At 46.3% G+C, this 14,698-nt stretch overlaps 1 protein-coding gene across 1 annotated transcript; it reads right to left on the reverse strand.

Moving 5' to 3' along the window:
- Positions 1–2,889: 2,889 nt before the first annotated feature.
- On the reverse strand, positions 2,890–4,846 carry LOC133925851 (protein trichome birefringence-like 21). The gene is made up of 2 exons (XM_062371601.1): positions 4,063–4,846; positions 2,890–3,883 (listed from the first exon to the last, which is right to left on the reverse strand). Exons 1-2 carry the CDS (start codon positions 4,528–4,530, stop codon positions 3,125–3,127), a joined length of 1,227 nt encoding a protein of 408 aa, XP_062227585.1. The 5' UTR covers positions 4,531–4,846; the 3' UTR covers positions 2,890–3,124.
- Between the last annotated feature and the right edge of the window lie 9,852 nt (positions 4,847–14,698).

Here is a 14,698-nt window from a genome sequence, read left to right on the forward strand (position 1 = left end):
TGGGCACACATAAGCCATATCTGGTTTTATCCATTAAAACTGGGTGTGACATGGACTTCACTCACTACCTAAGTGCTGGCTGGATTTCCCCTGTAATTTGAGCATTTCGGGCCAAAAAATCTCCTCCAAATACCTGCAAGAAACGGATCAGGAGCACAGACGAACAACTAAATAAAAAGGGTAGGTAGGTATATCAACACATAATCCATAAGTTGAGACGCCGTCCACAACAAGGCTGAGACGCCGTCCACAACGGGCTGAAGAACGCGTTCGATGATGTTATGTTCTGTGGCGGTGCGACAAAAGAAATGGTTCTGCAAATCTCCACAAGTTTCAAGTTGCTAGGCATATATATAAACCACTGATTGACTGACAGTTCAAAAGCTCAACCATCCAGAACTAGAATGCTCAGCTCGGCTCAGCACATCAATAGAAGAACATGGAACTCCTGACTTTCTCGTGCAGGCGAGCTAGCTTCGGCACAAGTATGCTGCCCACAGTCGTATGATCTCCTTGGCTCTACGATGTCTGACATCTCCTCAAACTTGAGGAAGGTGCCGACCTGGGCAGCAGCAAGATGTGCGTAGCAAATTGGAGCAACCACAATCAAATACAAACGAGCACCCACAGTACTATTTGCTAGAAATACAAACGAGCACTCATTGGAAGTGAACTCGCTGCCTCTGTCCGTACGGAGTACTCGAAGTTCCTGTCTAGTCTCTAGCTCAACTCCGGCTTGGAAATGTTTGATCACCGTTGGAGCCTCGTCCTTCCTAGTGAGGAGCTTCAACCACATGTATCTGTTGTGGTTGTCGATGAGCAATAGGATGTAGCGTCGGCCACCATGTGTTGTTGGAGGGATGGGCCCTCACAAATCATCGTGCACAAGGTCTAGTAAACCCTCTGCATGGTTTTTCGCCATCTGCGGGAACAAAGTCCTTCTTTGCTTCCAGGCCAAGCAGCTGCCACTAATTTGTTGATGTGGTCGATCTCCAGCATCCAACTCATCATGCCATGCTGCATGAGCTTGCACAATGAGTCAAAATTGAGGTGCCCGTACCGGGCATGCCAGTGCCATGCATCATCATTGTGCCTTGCTGCTAAGCACACCAGCTGTGCGAGCAGTCGCCTTTGCCATCTCAGATGCACAGAATTCCCTTGTTGATGTGCATGTTGCAGCCTCGTTCATCTAGCTGCCCAAGGCTGATGATGTTGCTTTTAAGCTTGGGGACGTAGTAGACGTCCGTGATAGCGCGGTGTTCCCCATTCTGGCACTGGAGTAGCACTATGCCATGGCCTTTCACGAACACCACTGAGCCATCACCGAATTTCACCGTACTCACAGTGCTGGTGTTGAGCTCTGCAAACACGTCATCGTTGCCCATCATATGGCTGCTGGCACCCGTGTCAAGGTACCAAATGTCGGTGCATCGTTCACCCCCACAGCCCAGGTTGATCTGAGCCCAAGACTCGTCTAGCTCAATTATGGCCACTGGAGCGCGTGTGTTGTTGGTGTGGAGCACGCTACCCCGGGCCATCAGCAACGCAGACTCATCATCTTCAATCGTCGTCATATGGGCCTGCTTGGTGAGCTTGTCCTAACAGTAGTAGTGTGCCTAGTGCCCGATTTTGCCACAGTTGCGCCATTTGTCATGCTTGCCACTATCAGTCTTCCCGTGCGGGCCCTTTCCATGCCTTTTGTTGGCAGTCGGTTTTTCAGGTGAGCCGACACCCCTTCACCGTCTTGCCTCTCCTTGAGATAGGCAGCCCATCCTTCTTCCATGAGGAGGAGCTTGGCGCCCCGCTTGCTTTTGCCACTGGTGATGAGAGACGGTCTTGGGTAGCCTTCAACCGCCCTGTCACTTCTTCCATAGGAAGGGTTGAAACATCAAGCAATGTTTCTATGGAAAGCGCAATTTGGGAGAACCTAGAGGGAACAACCCAAAGATACTTCTTGACGGCCTTCACCTCATCCATGGGATCACCGAGTCTGGCTGATCAGCCCAAACAACCGCATGGCCAAGTCATCGACCGACTCCCCTTCATGGAACTCGATGGCATCGAATTCTTTGCGCAGCACCTATGCCTACGCCTTCTGGACACGATCAGTGCTGACCCGGGTCACTTTGAAGCATCACCTTTATCATTAGTGACCAGTTGTTGTAATTGGTTCGTGTCAGCGTGGGATAGCTCGCTGATCCACCAACTTCCTTGACCACCCATTGCACCATAATTTCCTGGCCACCGTCGTCACGGTTCCTATATTGGCGTGTTGAGGTTGACGGTGAGCGAGGACGTCTACGACGAGGTAGAGTCTTTGAGCACACCGGCGACAACATCTCCGCCCTGATGGACCTTGGCTCCGATGCCAAATGCCAGCCCAAATGACAAATCACTACTGCGCTCGTTGCCGCTCAACTCACACGCGATCGCTTCTCTGATGAAATTGACGAGCACGTTGTTGTTGGACGAAATTCAGAGAGCGATACTGAGCTGAGCCGGTGGTTTTGCTTTGCAATGAAGCTGCAGCCTTTTCTGTTTTTCTCGGTGTTATTTGTGCAAGTAAACAAACGGTTAGCTAGCTCCTAGACTCACTCCACGACTCGAACAAACGGTTAGCTAGCTAGCTCATAGCTCCACGACTCTGAAAATGTCGCACGCCTCGCCTCGCCGCGTGCGAGAAGAAAATGGCCGGGGAAATGGTAGACGCCGGCTCGGGAACGTGAGTTACACGTTGGAAACTGCAAAAGCTGCGAGGAGCAGGGGAAGAGAGATGACGGGGATGAAACATCTGTGGCTGCAGTGCTTCCTCACAGGGGAATCGCTGAGATGATTGGCTGGCTAATTGTTCTCCAAGCGAAGCAGATACAAATTGCAATAGTGGTACCCCATTATGCGCAACAGTGGGCTGTACACTAAGTACACTGACGTTTGTTATGTACCGATCCCATTGTGTAGTTTATTGTGTTTGAATATCAATATCCTTGATGTACCAATGAAATCTCGAGTTCTCTTAAGCTTAGTCAGTCTCCACCAAGCTTCATTAGTTTGGATCAAGAACGGTAGGTGACTAAAGAACCACACGGACCACAGTAATATTGCACGAATCACGAATGAATTTCATTCAATCCGGCAGCAGCATCTGGAGCAGCATCTCGTTCCAGACGTCGATGGGGCCGGGCAGGCACCAGTGCACGCAGTCGTTGTACAGCGTCACGTTCTCGTGCGCCCAGTGCCCGTACCGGCTCGGGTGCCCGTCCGGCCGGAGCAGCATCGCCGCCGTCGTGTCCATCAGCATCAGCCTCGCCGCGCTCCCTCCAAGCGCAACGGCCGCCGCTTTCGCCTTCAAGAACTCCTCCACCTGAGCCGTGTGGAAGTCGAGGTCAAGCCCCGCCATGCGCGTCTCGTTGGCCGCGTACGGCCGCGTCCGCCGGCAGTCGCCGCCCTTGTCCCACTCCCCGCCCTCGAAGTGTGACATCGGCGAAAGCGTCCGCACGATCACCGTCCCGTTGAACCTCGCGGTGAGAGCGCCGAGCGCGGCGCGGAATGCCACGCGCAGCGAGTACCGCAGCGTGAGGTCCGGGACGCCCGGGACGAGGCAGTAGTGGCAGCCGACGACGCGACTGGCCTCGTAGAACATGGACGGCCGGGTGAACCAGTTCGCCGCCGAGAGGATGACGTGGTCGAAGCCCGCGACCCCGGCCACCCAGGCGGGGTCCGGCTCGTCGAGGTACAGGTCCCACAGACGGCCGCCGTGGTCGGGCTGGTTCGCCTTGACGAGAAACGGCGACCAGAACATGGCGATGGTGAAGTTGTGGGACTCGTAGTGCACCGTCCTGAACTCTGGATTTGTCGTCTTGGAGATGTCTTTGGGGTACTCCACCTGCAAACAATTTGAGTTAATGACATAAGCAATCACAATCAAATCCCTTTTTAATCGATTAATCATCACAATTAAAGCACACATTTTGTAGATCAGTCATGTTTGTTGCAAGAATAGCCATAAAAGAAACAATGTTCTTGCGAGTGTCAATGCAGAATAATTCTAGTTGCGTTAATTACCTTGGACAGGAGGCACATGAGGGACTGCATGTGGTTCCTGGCGAGCGAGTCCCCGATGAAGGCCAGCGACCTGTCCCTGACGGCGTCCAAGAACGCCGCGGCGTCGAATCGCGGCAGCTCGCATCCGGCCGGCCGCCACCGCCACCGCAGGAACCCCAGGTCCGGGCGGCCGTACTTCATACAGTTCTGGTGCTCTTGGATCAGCGGGCAGCTCCGGTTCGTGTAGTACGGCGCGTCGTCGTCCGGGACCCACTCGCCCGCCCGGAAGATGTCGCACCGCTTGGGCACCCGGGCAGCGGCAGCTGCGGGCCGAGGGCGACCGGAACCAGACGAGGGCAAGGCGACGGTGGACCGGTAGGCGTCGAGGAACGAAGGTGGGCGGCGCGCGGTGGCGAGGAAGAGGAGGGCGAGGACGGCGAGCGCCGGGAGGGACGCAGCGGTCGGGTTGACGACCTGAATCTTCTGCATCGGCAGGTTGCCAAACTGCAGGATTCTGGCAGACTAGATCAGTGGGCTCAGCTAGTGGATCTGCTCCACCAAAATGTGCAGCAGCAATGGCGCTTGGACGTGTTCGATCTTTGTTTAGATTGCAATCTCAGGGGAGCGAGGGAGAAGAGAGAGCGCGAGTGGTGCAACTAGAGTAAGAACTAAACTTATCTCGGTAAAAGTAGAGTGCTGCTGCTGTCTTTGCCTCGTGTCGTCCTATCGTTTGGCAGTTATTCTAATGCCCTAGGACACAGACAATGGTCCCTCGGGTGCATGTGATGCCTGGCGCCGTGTCAGCCTGGGCACACTTTATTCCGACTCCGTTCTGGTCCTGTTCATCGATCGGCGATCACGTCGGGGTCCGTCAAGTGGATCATGCAGTCCGTATAGCTCCATTTTGTTCGAACACTGCTCGACTCAAAAAAGGGTGCTCACCTCGCTCTCTTACATGACTATGACTGAGTGGTGCTCCAACCATAAAACTTTAAAAAAAAATGTTTAAACACTCGGGTGGCAATCTTTTTTTTCTTCTTGTACCATCGAGACTGTGCGAGAAGCCGAGAGACACACGGTATGAATGAACCTGTGAGTTATGATGAATGGGAAGGACACGGTCGTGCAAAAAGACAATCAACGTGTCACGTAAAGAGAAGCAATCCCACCACCGTCTCCACCGGCCCCCCCTGGCATGATCGGAATCGATCGCTGGTAATGATCCGGGCCGCTACCGGCTGTCAGGCAGGCGGCTTCGGTCATCACTGCGTTACCGGCTTGCGCCGCTCCTCCGGCTATACGCCCTATCCATAACTTATGGTTTGTTATTTGCAGCTCGAATATATATATATATATATATATATATATATATATATATATATATATATATATATATATATATATATATATAGGAAAACTAGTATGTACTCCTGGATGTATGTACTCCTACCTCTCATATACCACTTTTACACATGAGTTATACTTCTTTATCACTTTAAATATACTTCATTAGTAATTATAAGATACTACAATACAAATCCCACGAAATTTTTTATGAAATTCCATGATTTTTATCTTAATTTGCGTATATACTTCTTTTATGTATAAAAAAGAGTATATAGCAAAAATGAAAGGCTAACATTGAATTTTTTTTCATACAACTCATATTGGAGTATCTTAGAATTAGTATTAGAGTATACTAAAAATGATAAAAGAGTATAAAGTGTTTGTTTAGGTGGTATATTGCATGTGGGAGTACATACTCCTAGGAGTATAGAATAGGTGTCATATATATATATATATATATATATATATATATATATATATATATATATATATATATATATATATATGAATGAGACCATAAGAGAAAATTGTGTTGTTAATGGTGAGTGATTGATGAAATTATTATTTGGAGCCTTCGATTTGCACAACATGTCCTAATTATGTTTGATTATGTTCATGGCTAACTGGAGATGAAAACAAAGGGCGGCGGGGAGACATATTTCTTGGCTCATGATGTGTAGGTGTATGGATGTGATATGGTGGTCAACGGCAATGGTGAAGGGCAAGTAGATGCTAATATGAACAAGGGTTCCCGATCTTCCGAAAGGTTCTGGTAACTCTCGATTTGGTGGAAACGAGACACAAGTCGATCCGGCTTCCGAACAACACGATCCGAAACCCCGCAATCGCAGCACCACGTCTCCTCTGGTTATCAACCGGCGTTGCACGGTTGACCTCGCCAAGAAGGCTAAAATCCTTGCCTGCGAATCGAAGAACACAAGCAAGAACAAGGAAGAATGCAACCAAATTGCAGATGAATGATTAATCTCACGAGTTGGGGTCTCACAAACCGACGAAACGGCGAAACTGTTCTTGACAGAATAATCTAAGCAAAACCCAACCCTAATTAGGGTGGTGGCTACTGTATATAAAGGATTAGGGTCGGCCAAGGACCCCTGGACGCATCCCTAATGGACTCCAACACGATACATGGCCCAACGGACCAAAAACGGTGACGCAGCACCGGGACAGATTCTGGACGCTGACTTGTTTCGACGTTTTCCGTTGACTCAGAAGGAATTTGGACCTCAAACCAACGCCATTGGTTTCCTTATGAAATTATCTTTCCAACCATATGTGAATCGTCGAAAACGGAGTCCGGATGCGTCCTGGGCGTCCGTTTTATTGCTCGCTGGTCCTGGAGGCCGAGGCTGATTCGGACTCGAGTTGGACTGGACCTCCTGCTGTTGTTGGACGTCCTAGCTGCTCCTCCACGCCTCCAAGCCTTCCTCTATGTGTTTCCTTGTCCTCTCCATGATTCCTAAACAACACATAATCATTAGGTAGTAATCTATTCTCAAAATTATATAAAGAGTTGCTTAGAAACGAGCTCACCTCTAAATTTAATTGTCGTGCGCGAGCTCTTGTGATTGGACCTTGAAAGTTCAATGGAGGATCATTGTATGTATCCGAGGGAGTGATGTCCTCATCAGATGCTTGGTGCCGGCGGACTCTGCTAGGTTGGATGGAGTCATGGACGATCCACATCGTTTACATGGAGGGTGCAAGAAAACATAATGAGAAGAAAAGGTGATGATGAAGATGGAATTGACCAAGTCAAAGTGGAAAGGCGATGGCAAGTTAAGAGGCGGCTCAGTGGCGGGAGAGCAAAGACTCGAAGACGTCAAAGGTCATGACTGAGGTCGGACACGTGTCGATATGGGGAGTCATGCTTGGAGAAACATACAAGGCGATTTTTCCTTAAAACTAGGGATGGAGTCAAAGGATTAGTGGCACCATCATGAAGCTTACTTGGAGACGAAACAGAGTGGTGAAGGCACCGAGTCTATCCGATGGACATCAAAATAGTTGTATCATTTTTTCCTTTTGGGGATAATATCTATGTATTAGTCCTTAAGGGTATTTTGGGAATTATCCAATTGCCTATATATATAGGAGAGGGCTAGTGCAAAAACGCGTGTCAACACCTCTTCAGGATCTATTTTTATTTGGATATTTCTTAGGCTTGATTAGAGTTTCAAGAGAGAAGTTAGGGCTCATAGCTCAAAACTTAATCTCATCAAGAGTGGGAGGATGAAAGGCGGCTTCCAAGCCATGTATCCACAAACCTTGCTATGTTCTTATTTCTATTTATCAGTTGTTTAGCAAATTCGTGATGCTATTGATCTCCCTCCTGTTAATCTTTTGTTCTCGAAGACTTGGTTGATTTTTCACTCTTTGCTTTTGGCAGCTTTTTGAGTGATTTATTGGTGTAAAAGGTTGCTAGTACATATGTGAGAACATCTCGAGTGATTCCAAAATGATTTCCTCACACAAGCACCTTTCAGTTAATTTTCTCTAAAATTTACTTCTCGGTGTGATTTTGGTCAAATCCACGAAATCAAGAGTGTAATCTTGATGTCTTTGAGGAGATCTTTTGGATAAAGATTCACTATGTATGTGAGAAGCCTTGGCTAAAATTTCATTGGATTTGGATCACGTTTGTGTGGATTTCTAGTTTAGATTTTAAGTTATGTGATGTTGTTTTTTCGTTCTACTATTAGTTTAGAACTGTCGGTTTCTATTATGAACTTTTGTGAATAGTGTTTTCAGCAACTAGATCTTGTAGGTCAGTGTACACCTTCTTGTAGGTCAGTGTACTGGTTGGAGGTATTGTTTATCAGTACTGATTGGAGTTAATGTTTATTAGTACTAGTCAGCGTATTGTTCATCAATACTTGTCAGAGTATTGTTCATCAGTGATTCGTTCTTGAGGTGCGTTGGGTGCAAACTGGACCTATGCCTAGTTCTTTTTAAAGAATTTTTAAAAAGGCTCCTATTCACCACATCTAGTTATCGTTCTGATCCTTTAATTTGTACTTAGCTATAAAATAGCATATTATATAGTCAGATTAACCCGGTTCAACTAACCTGTGATCCCCCTCCGCCCAAACAGCCCGACTACAATCCTGTTTGATTGGGCTTTTTTTAACTTTTGTTTCTCAGAAGCCAAAAGTCCAACCAAACAGACTGCTGAGAAGTTAGCTTTTGAAAAGCTAATAAAATTGGCTTATGAGAAAATGAAATAAAAGATGAGAAGATGGTTGGAAAGAGTTTTTCTGATTTTTTACGTGCTGAGAAGCTATAAATTTATTAAAAACTAATAAAAAAAACCATCAAACATCAGTCAGAAACCAGAAACCAGTTTTTCATCTGAAAACCAAAACCTCAGTACAACTAAACACAGACTACCTCGTCTGACAGCTCCGATGTGATCCCATATTTTTAGCGATCCGTGATTCCGCCTACCATAACCCGAGCGGCCCCCATATTTTCCACGGTTCTCATCCCCTACTAGCAGCAACCCGAATCCACTAGATCGAGACCCCTGCTCCTGCCCGCGGCACGCCACTATGACCTCGTGCTCTGCCCCCTCCATCGCCAGGCCGTCGCGAGGCTCCCACGAGCCGTGTCTGGCTCCTTCCTAGCCACTCGGTCACGCGGCGCTTACGAGATGACTCCGGCCCATACCTCTGGCCAACCGACGTCTCCACGGGGCGGGTCTTTGCCAAGGTCAGGGATTTAGTATCCGTCTCCTCATGGGTAGGGTGAAAATCTAAATTATCTGATTTTGTATCTGTTAAAATACGAATATGAATATTTGTATCCGTATTTGTTTCTGAAATGGATACTAAAATGGATATATCCGAATTCGTTTTCGAGATTCGGATTCAAATGTGGATATCCGAATTCGAGATATATCCGATTCGTATCCGTATCTGTCAACCAGAGAACCAAATTTTGCTAAAGTTTTAGAAATTTCAGATATGAACGAAATTCCAATCCAATCAAATTGGAACAAATTTCAATCAAATTTCATCAAATTTTAGTTAAATTTGATCAAAAATTTAAATTTCCAACATGAACTTTGAACAAAATTTCTAAAATTCCGGTCCAATCAAATTAGAACAAATTTCAGTCGAGTTTTATCAAATTTCAGTCAAATTTTTTCAAAAATTTAAATTTCCGACCTGAATTTCGAAGATCGAGTAGATATCTGAATGCGGATTTGTATTCGAACTATCCGATTCATATTCGTATTCGAGGATATCCGGATCCGGATCCATATTCGTATTTAGATTAAAATATAGTAAATCATATTATCTAAATTCGATTTCATACGTATTCGATCCATTTCCATCCCTACTGATGGGTCACCTCTAGCCGCGTTGTGTTCTCCTCACCGGATCCTTTGCTGGTATGTCCACTCTGCCAGTTGTCCCCAAGACGAAACCTTCTCACCATCCGTACTTTTCAGCTCATGGATGCGTGAAGCATTGCACATGTAGACGGATGTGGTAATAAATCAAATCGACCAAACAATTTTAGCTTTTCTAAACCTGTATTTGATCAAATGGAATATGCAAACGACAATTCACTTGGTGGCCTGTAATCAAATAGTTCTAGGTGATGTATTGCATCAAAATAGGAAGCTCAAGCGTTTGGCCTCATGGAATTTCCTTATTTCAGTTTATGAACTTAATAATTGAATCTGGCATTAGCCGCTAGGTGTTAATCCTTTATCTACTTTGTTTGGGGCTTTGAATGTCTAGCAGCTATCCTTAAGAAAATATAATGGCAAAAGGCTTTCTTGTTAGGTGACCAACACTATCTTTCATCAAATCCTCCTTTTAGAAAATGTAAATGGCTTAAATGTCTTTCTTCTTCCCCAATGTATAGGTTGCCAATACATGACATATTTCTGTTGAAGATTAGTACTCAATAATATATCCGTAATTAAATAGGGGTACATTCGAAATCAGGGATCGAGCAGGAAACAAGACACATGATGTACACAGGTTCGGGCCCTCTGATTGGAGTAACATGGATGATGTTGTATATTGATTCTCTCGAGTATGAGCAATATGGCTAAACTTATTGCAATGAAAAGAATTGGATCTAGGCTAATCTAGGGTTGAAGTCGCTGAGTATCTCTAATTGCTAGGGTCTTGGCATCGCTTGCCTCGAGTTGCATATGCGCGTATTGTTTCTTCCTCCTTCCAGGGGTCAGGGTCCCTGACTTATATAGGGGTTGATGTACTATCTCAAATCAGGTCATAGTCGATAGAGAGTTCTTTGTCTTGTCGGTCAAGGAAAATCAGATGAATTCGACCTAGATAATAGTCATACTTGAGTCTATTAACCTGATCAAGACCTTCCTAATTTATGTCTTCATAATCTTCGAGTATACCGGGTCCCACAAATCCAACTCTACAATATCCAAAGTGATGAGGACATCACTCTTTCGGATACACACACACCGAGTATTCCTCCAACAATAGGTCCATTGACACGAGCTCGTGCACGTCAACTAAATCATGAGGTGAGCTCGTTCTTTAGTGTTCCTTTATATTTTGATAAGGATGGAATGCTACTGAATAATTGTGATGTATTGTTACTTAGAAACATGGGAGAAGAGCAGCAAGGGCGCCCAAGCCAAGGTGGAGGTCCAATCAAGTTCGAGTCCGTTTCGGAGTTCAGGACCAGCCTACACTAAAATCATCGCCTAGGACGCATACGGACTCCGTTTTTGAGTTCTACGCATGGTTGGAAAGCTAAGGAGATAAGCTTTCCAACGGGACTGGTCCCATGTCCAAATTCTTTCTGAGTCAACAGGAATTGTCGAAACAAGTGGACGTCCAGAATCTGTCAGGGTGCTGCGCCACCATCTTTTGGGCCGTTGGGCCGTGTAACGTGTTGGAGTCCATTAGGGACGCGTCCAGGGGTCCTTGGCCGACCCTAGTCTTTTATATACAGTAGCCGCCATCCTAATTAGGGTTGAATTTTGCTTAGATATTGATCTACACACAGATTGTGAGATTTTTGCTCTTATTCCGGACCGACTAGGCCGTCGCAAGTGTTTGTGGAACCCCAACTTCGAGTGCTTGAATTCTATTCGCAATATTTCAGATTGCATCTTCTACGTTCTTGCTTGTGTTCTCGATACGCTTGTAGGGATCGAGTCTTCTTGGCGAGGTCAACCGCGCGACACGGTTGATAACCACCGGAGCTATGGTGTAGTGATTGCAAGGGAGACGATCTATTTGGGTCGAAGCCTTTGGATCAACAACGTCGAGTTCTCCACCCACCGACTTATCGCTACCTATCGGAAGATCAGGCCAACATTACTCATCACAAAATTATTATGGTGTACTCCTTATACACATATACCCTATAGTTAGATATTCGACAATAACCCCTAAACTCTGCTCGGTAGGGAGGGCTTCCATAAGTGCCCACTCGAGTACCGCCAAGTCTAAGCTCGATCGAGCTCACGGTCGAAAGAATCGAGCAGGAAAGATCCTATTCTAAATATTGATTGGAAACTCAGTTGGGTCGAGTGCCCTACCGTTCTCCGCACTCGAGACTAAAAAAAGGCTTGAAACTTGACTTACCAACACCCGACTCTAAGTAGAGTTAAAAGAGAGAACTCTGAAATTTGAACCATTGAGTATAGGCACATTTAATGCACGCGGATAGGCATGTAGAATGCCATCACCCGCCTTTCATGCCGAACGAGGCACCATAGTGAAGGGAGTGGTTACCAAAGAGATGGTAAGTTCCTAGTTATTTATCTATATGAACCTAGTCTGTAGCCATTCTTTCATTCTCTCGCCATCAATCTTCCCATAAGCTTTCATCTTTCTCTGCTCAAGCGCGTGCCGCAACACAGAAACCTAGTTCCATGGCTTCCAATCCCTTTGCAAATTTCATCGCTCTTTTTTGCCTGAGAAGAACCCCAACGCGATGGCCGCAGATGCCTTACCCAAGCAATTGGACGAGATGAAGCTCCTAATAGATGCCTGGCCCATCGTGATGATGCAAGAGTCGAAGCTCCATGAACTTGAAGCCGAAGGGATCGTTCCTACTCGCGAGGTGGCCAACTAGAGGCCAGCATTTGGTGAGGAATTCCCCTCCTACCAATTTGATCATGAGATTATGGTGTTTGAATCATTTTTTTGGTACGATTTCAATGTTCCCCCTTCCAAGTTCCTTCTCACCATACTTGAGTGCTACCAAATCGAGCTTCACCATTTGAACCCCAATTCGATTACTATGCTCACCATGTTTATCCATCTGTGTGAAGCCTTCCTCGGTATCATACTGAGCTTGAATTTGTTCTAGTACTTTTACCATTTGAAATAGAATACTGAGAACAAATGTGTTGGAGGTTGTGGTTTCCAGCTACGGATTGGGAGGAAGAATTCTATATCCCAGTTACATTAACCACCTCCTAGCAAAAAGATTGGAAGAAACATTGGTTTTATGTTTTCAACCCCAACCTAGTTAATTCTCCCCTAGCCTATAAGGGCCTCCATCCCCACCCAAATCCATCCTGGACGAAGAAGCACCGCGAGTCCGATCACACTACTATTATGTCAAGAAGATTGACGAACGTAGGCAAAGTGGTTTGATCGAGTGGCATGTGGCCAAAGACTTCATTAGTCGGAGGTTGAGCCCCTTAAAAGCATGAGATCACGTTGCCTAGGACTATGCTGGAGACGATGATAGCTCTCGGGACACCATAGGATGTAAGATTTAGCTAGCACTTTGCTGCGTCTATTGCTGCAATCAGGCTCTTTCGAGTGACTCTTTCTTCTTCTTCTTCTTCTTCTTCTTCTTCTTCTTCTTCTTCTTCTTCTTCTTCTTCTTCTTTTAGCCCTGTCCCTGCAGGACATTGTTGCTCAATTGAGCAAATTGTTTGCTGAAGAGGCACAACCATGCCCCATCCAGCCCTACTCCCTTTTGAATCCTCAACCACAGGTTATAATTTTCTTGATTAAAAAAGTAGCATTGATTGTTACTTGTTCGACCTGATTGTCTTTTTGATTCCAGGTTCCAGTCTTTCACCAAGAAGACAACATCCCCATAGCGGGGGTCCTTGTTCTCAAGGATACCTCCTCCTCCAGTGCCAGTGACAAGCAAGACCCTCACCCTGTAACTAGTGCTATCGTAGAGGAAGCCAAAGCTAAGGGGAAAACGCCAACTGATCAAGAAACTGAAGGGTCTCCTCGACCCAGGAGATCGTCTTCGCCTTCTAATCTGCCACCCCTCAAGCACACATGGAGAAGAAGACAATAGGTACTGAAGTAAAGTCCTCAAGTGATCATTTATCTAGTTGCTACTCTGGTTATCGAGCACATACCAACTGACGCCTAGTCTGTATGGGTGGCCTTTCTACAGGAGACAGCTGGAGCCCCTCCTCAATCGCCTCCTCGAGTAACCGCCATGTCTAACAACTCGGTAAGAGAGGTAACTCATATCAAGTTGCCCCCCTTATGTTGCTCATTCTTATGAGTATTTGATCGATAAGTCTAGAATGATGATGAATAATTGTGGGTGGGTTTCTTGCAGGCAATGGCTGCCCTTTCCTTCCGTTCCTTACTCTGTTGATCGCAGGTCATCACGTTTGGAGAAATCAAAGGAGTAGATGGCAAGTGGTTCAGCCAAACAATTGGTTCCAGCTTCCCCCATTACGCGGCCTCCACCTTCTCAAGCAGAGCAACCTCCCATGGATGCACCCAAGCTAGACTTGAAGCTAAAAGCAACTGAGGCCCTTGTGACTCTGCCGGCTATTGATCCTTGGGCAGCAATGGAAGCTCGAGTCAAGGTAATCAAACTTAGTGCATTCATTATACAACTCATGCTTCACCTTTCGACCGCGTTAACTCTACCCCTTCTTTTTTAACAAGTCTATGTAGTCGCAAACCGAGTCATGGGCAGGCATGCTTACAACTGTAATCGCCCAAGTAGTGATCACCAAAGATCAGTGTTGGCTCAAGAAGATATCTTGCATGAACAAGTGCAGTGAGAGCTCACTCACATGAGTGGCTCAAGCTTGGAGAAGAAGTGGAGAGGGAGGAACACCAATATGTTGATGGCAAAAAGAATCTGTCCCTTTGCCTAATGGCCAAGGGTCTTTATTTATAGGGCCATTCAGGGTGCCGATGTATAGGTATGCCTTTATAGTGATACAAATATCGCAATACGTCATCGGCCTAGATCTAGTTGAATCATATAGGATGGGTCTAGGTGGGATACCTCTGCCCCAGTTTAGAAGATATTATCTACTACGGCGATATAGTGGTGC

The sequence above is a fragment of the Phragmites australis genome, chromosome 8, assembly GCF_958298935.1.
Source record: "Phragmites australis chromosome 8, lpPhrAust1.1, whole genome shotgun sequence".
In the NCBI taxonomy this organism is placed as follows: Eukaryota; Viridiplantae; Streptophyta; class Magnoliopsida; order Poales; family Poaceae; genus Phragmites; species Phragmites australis.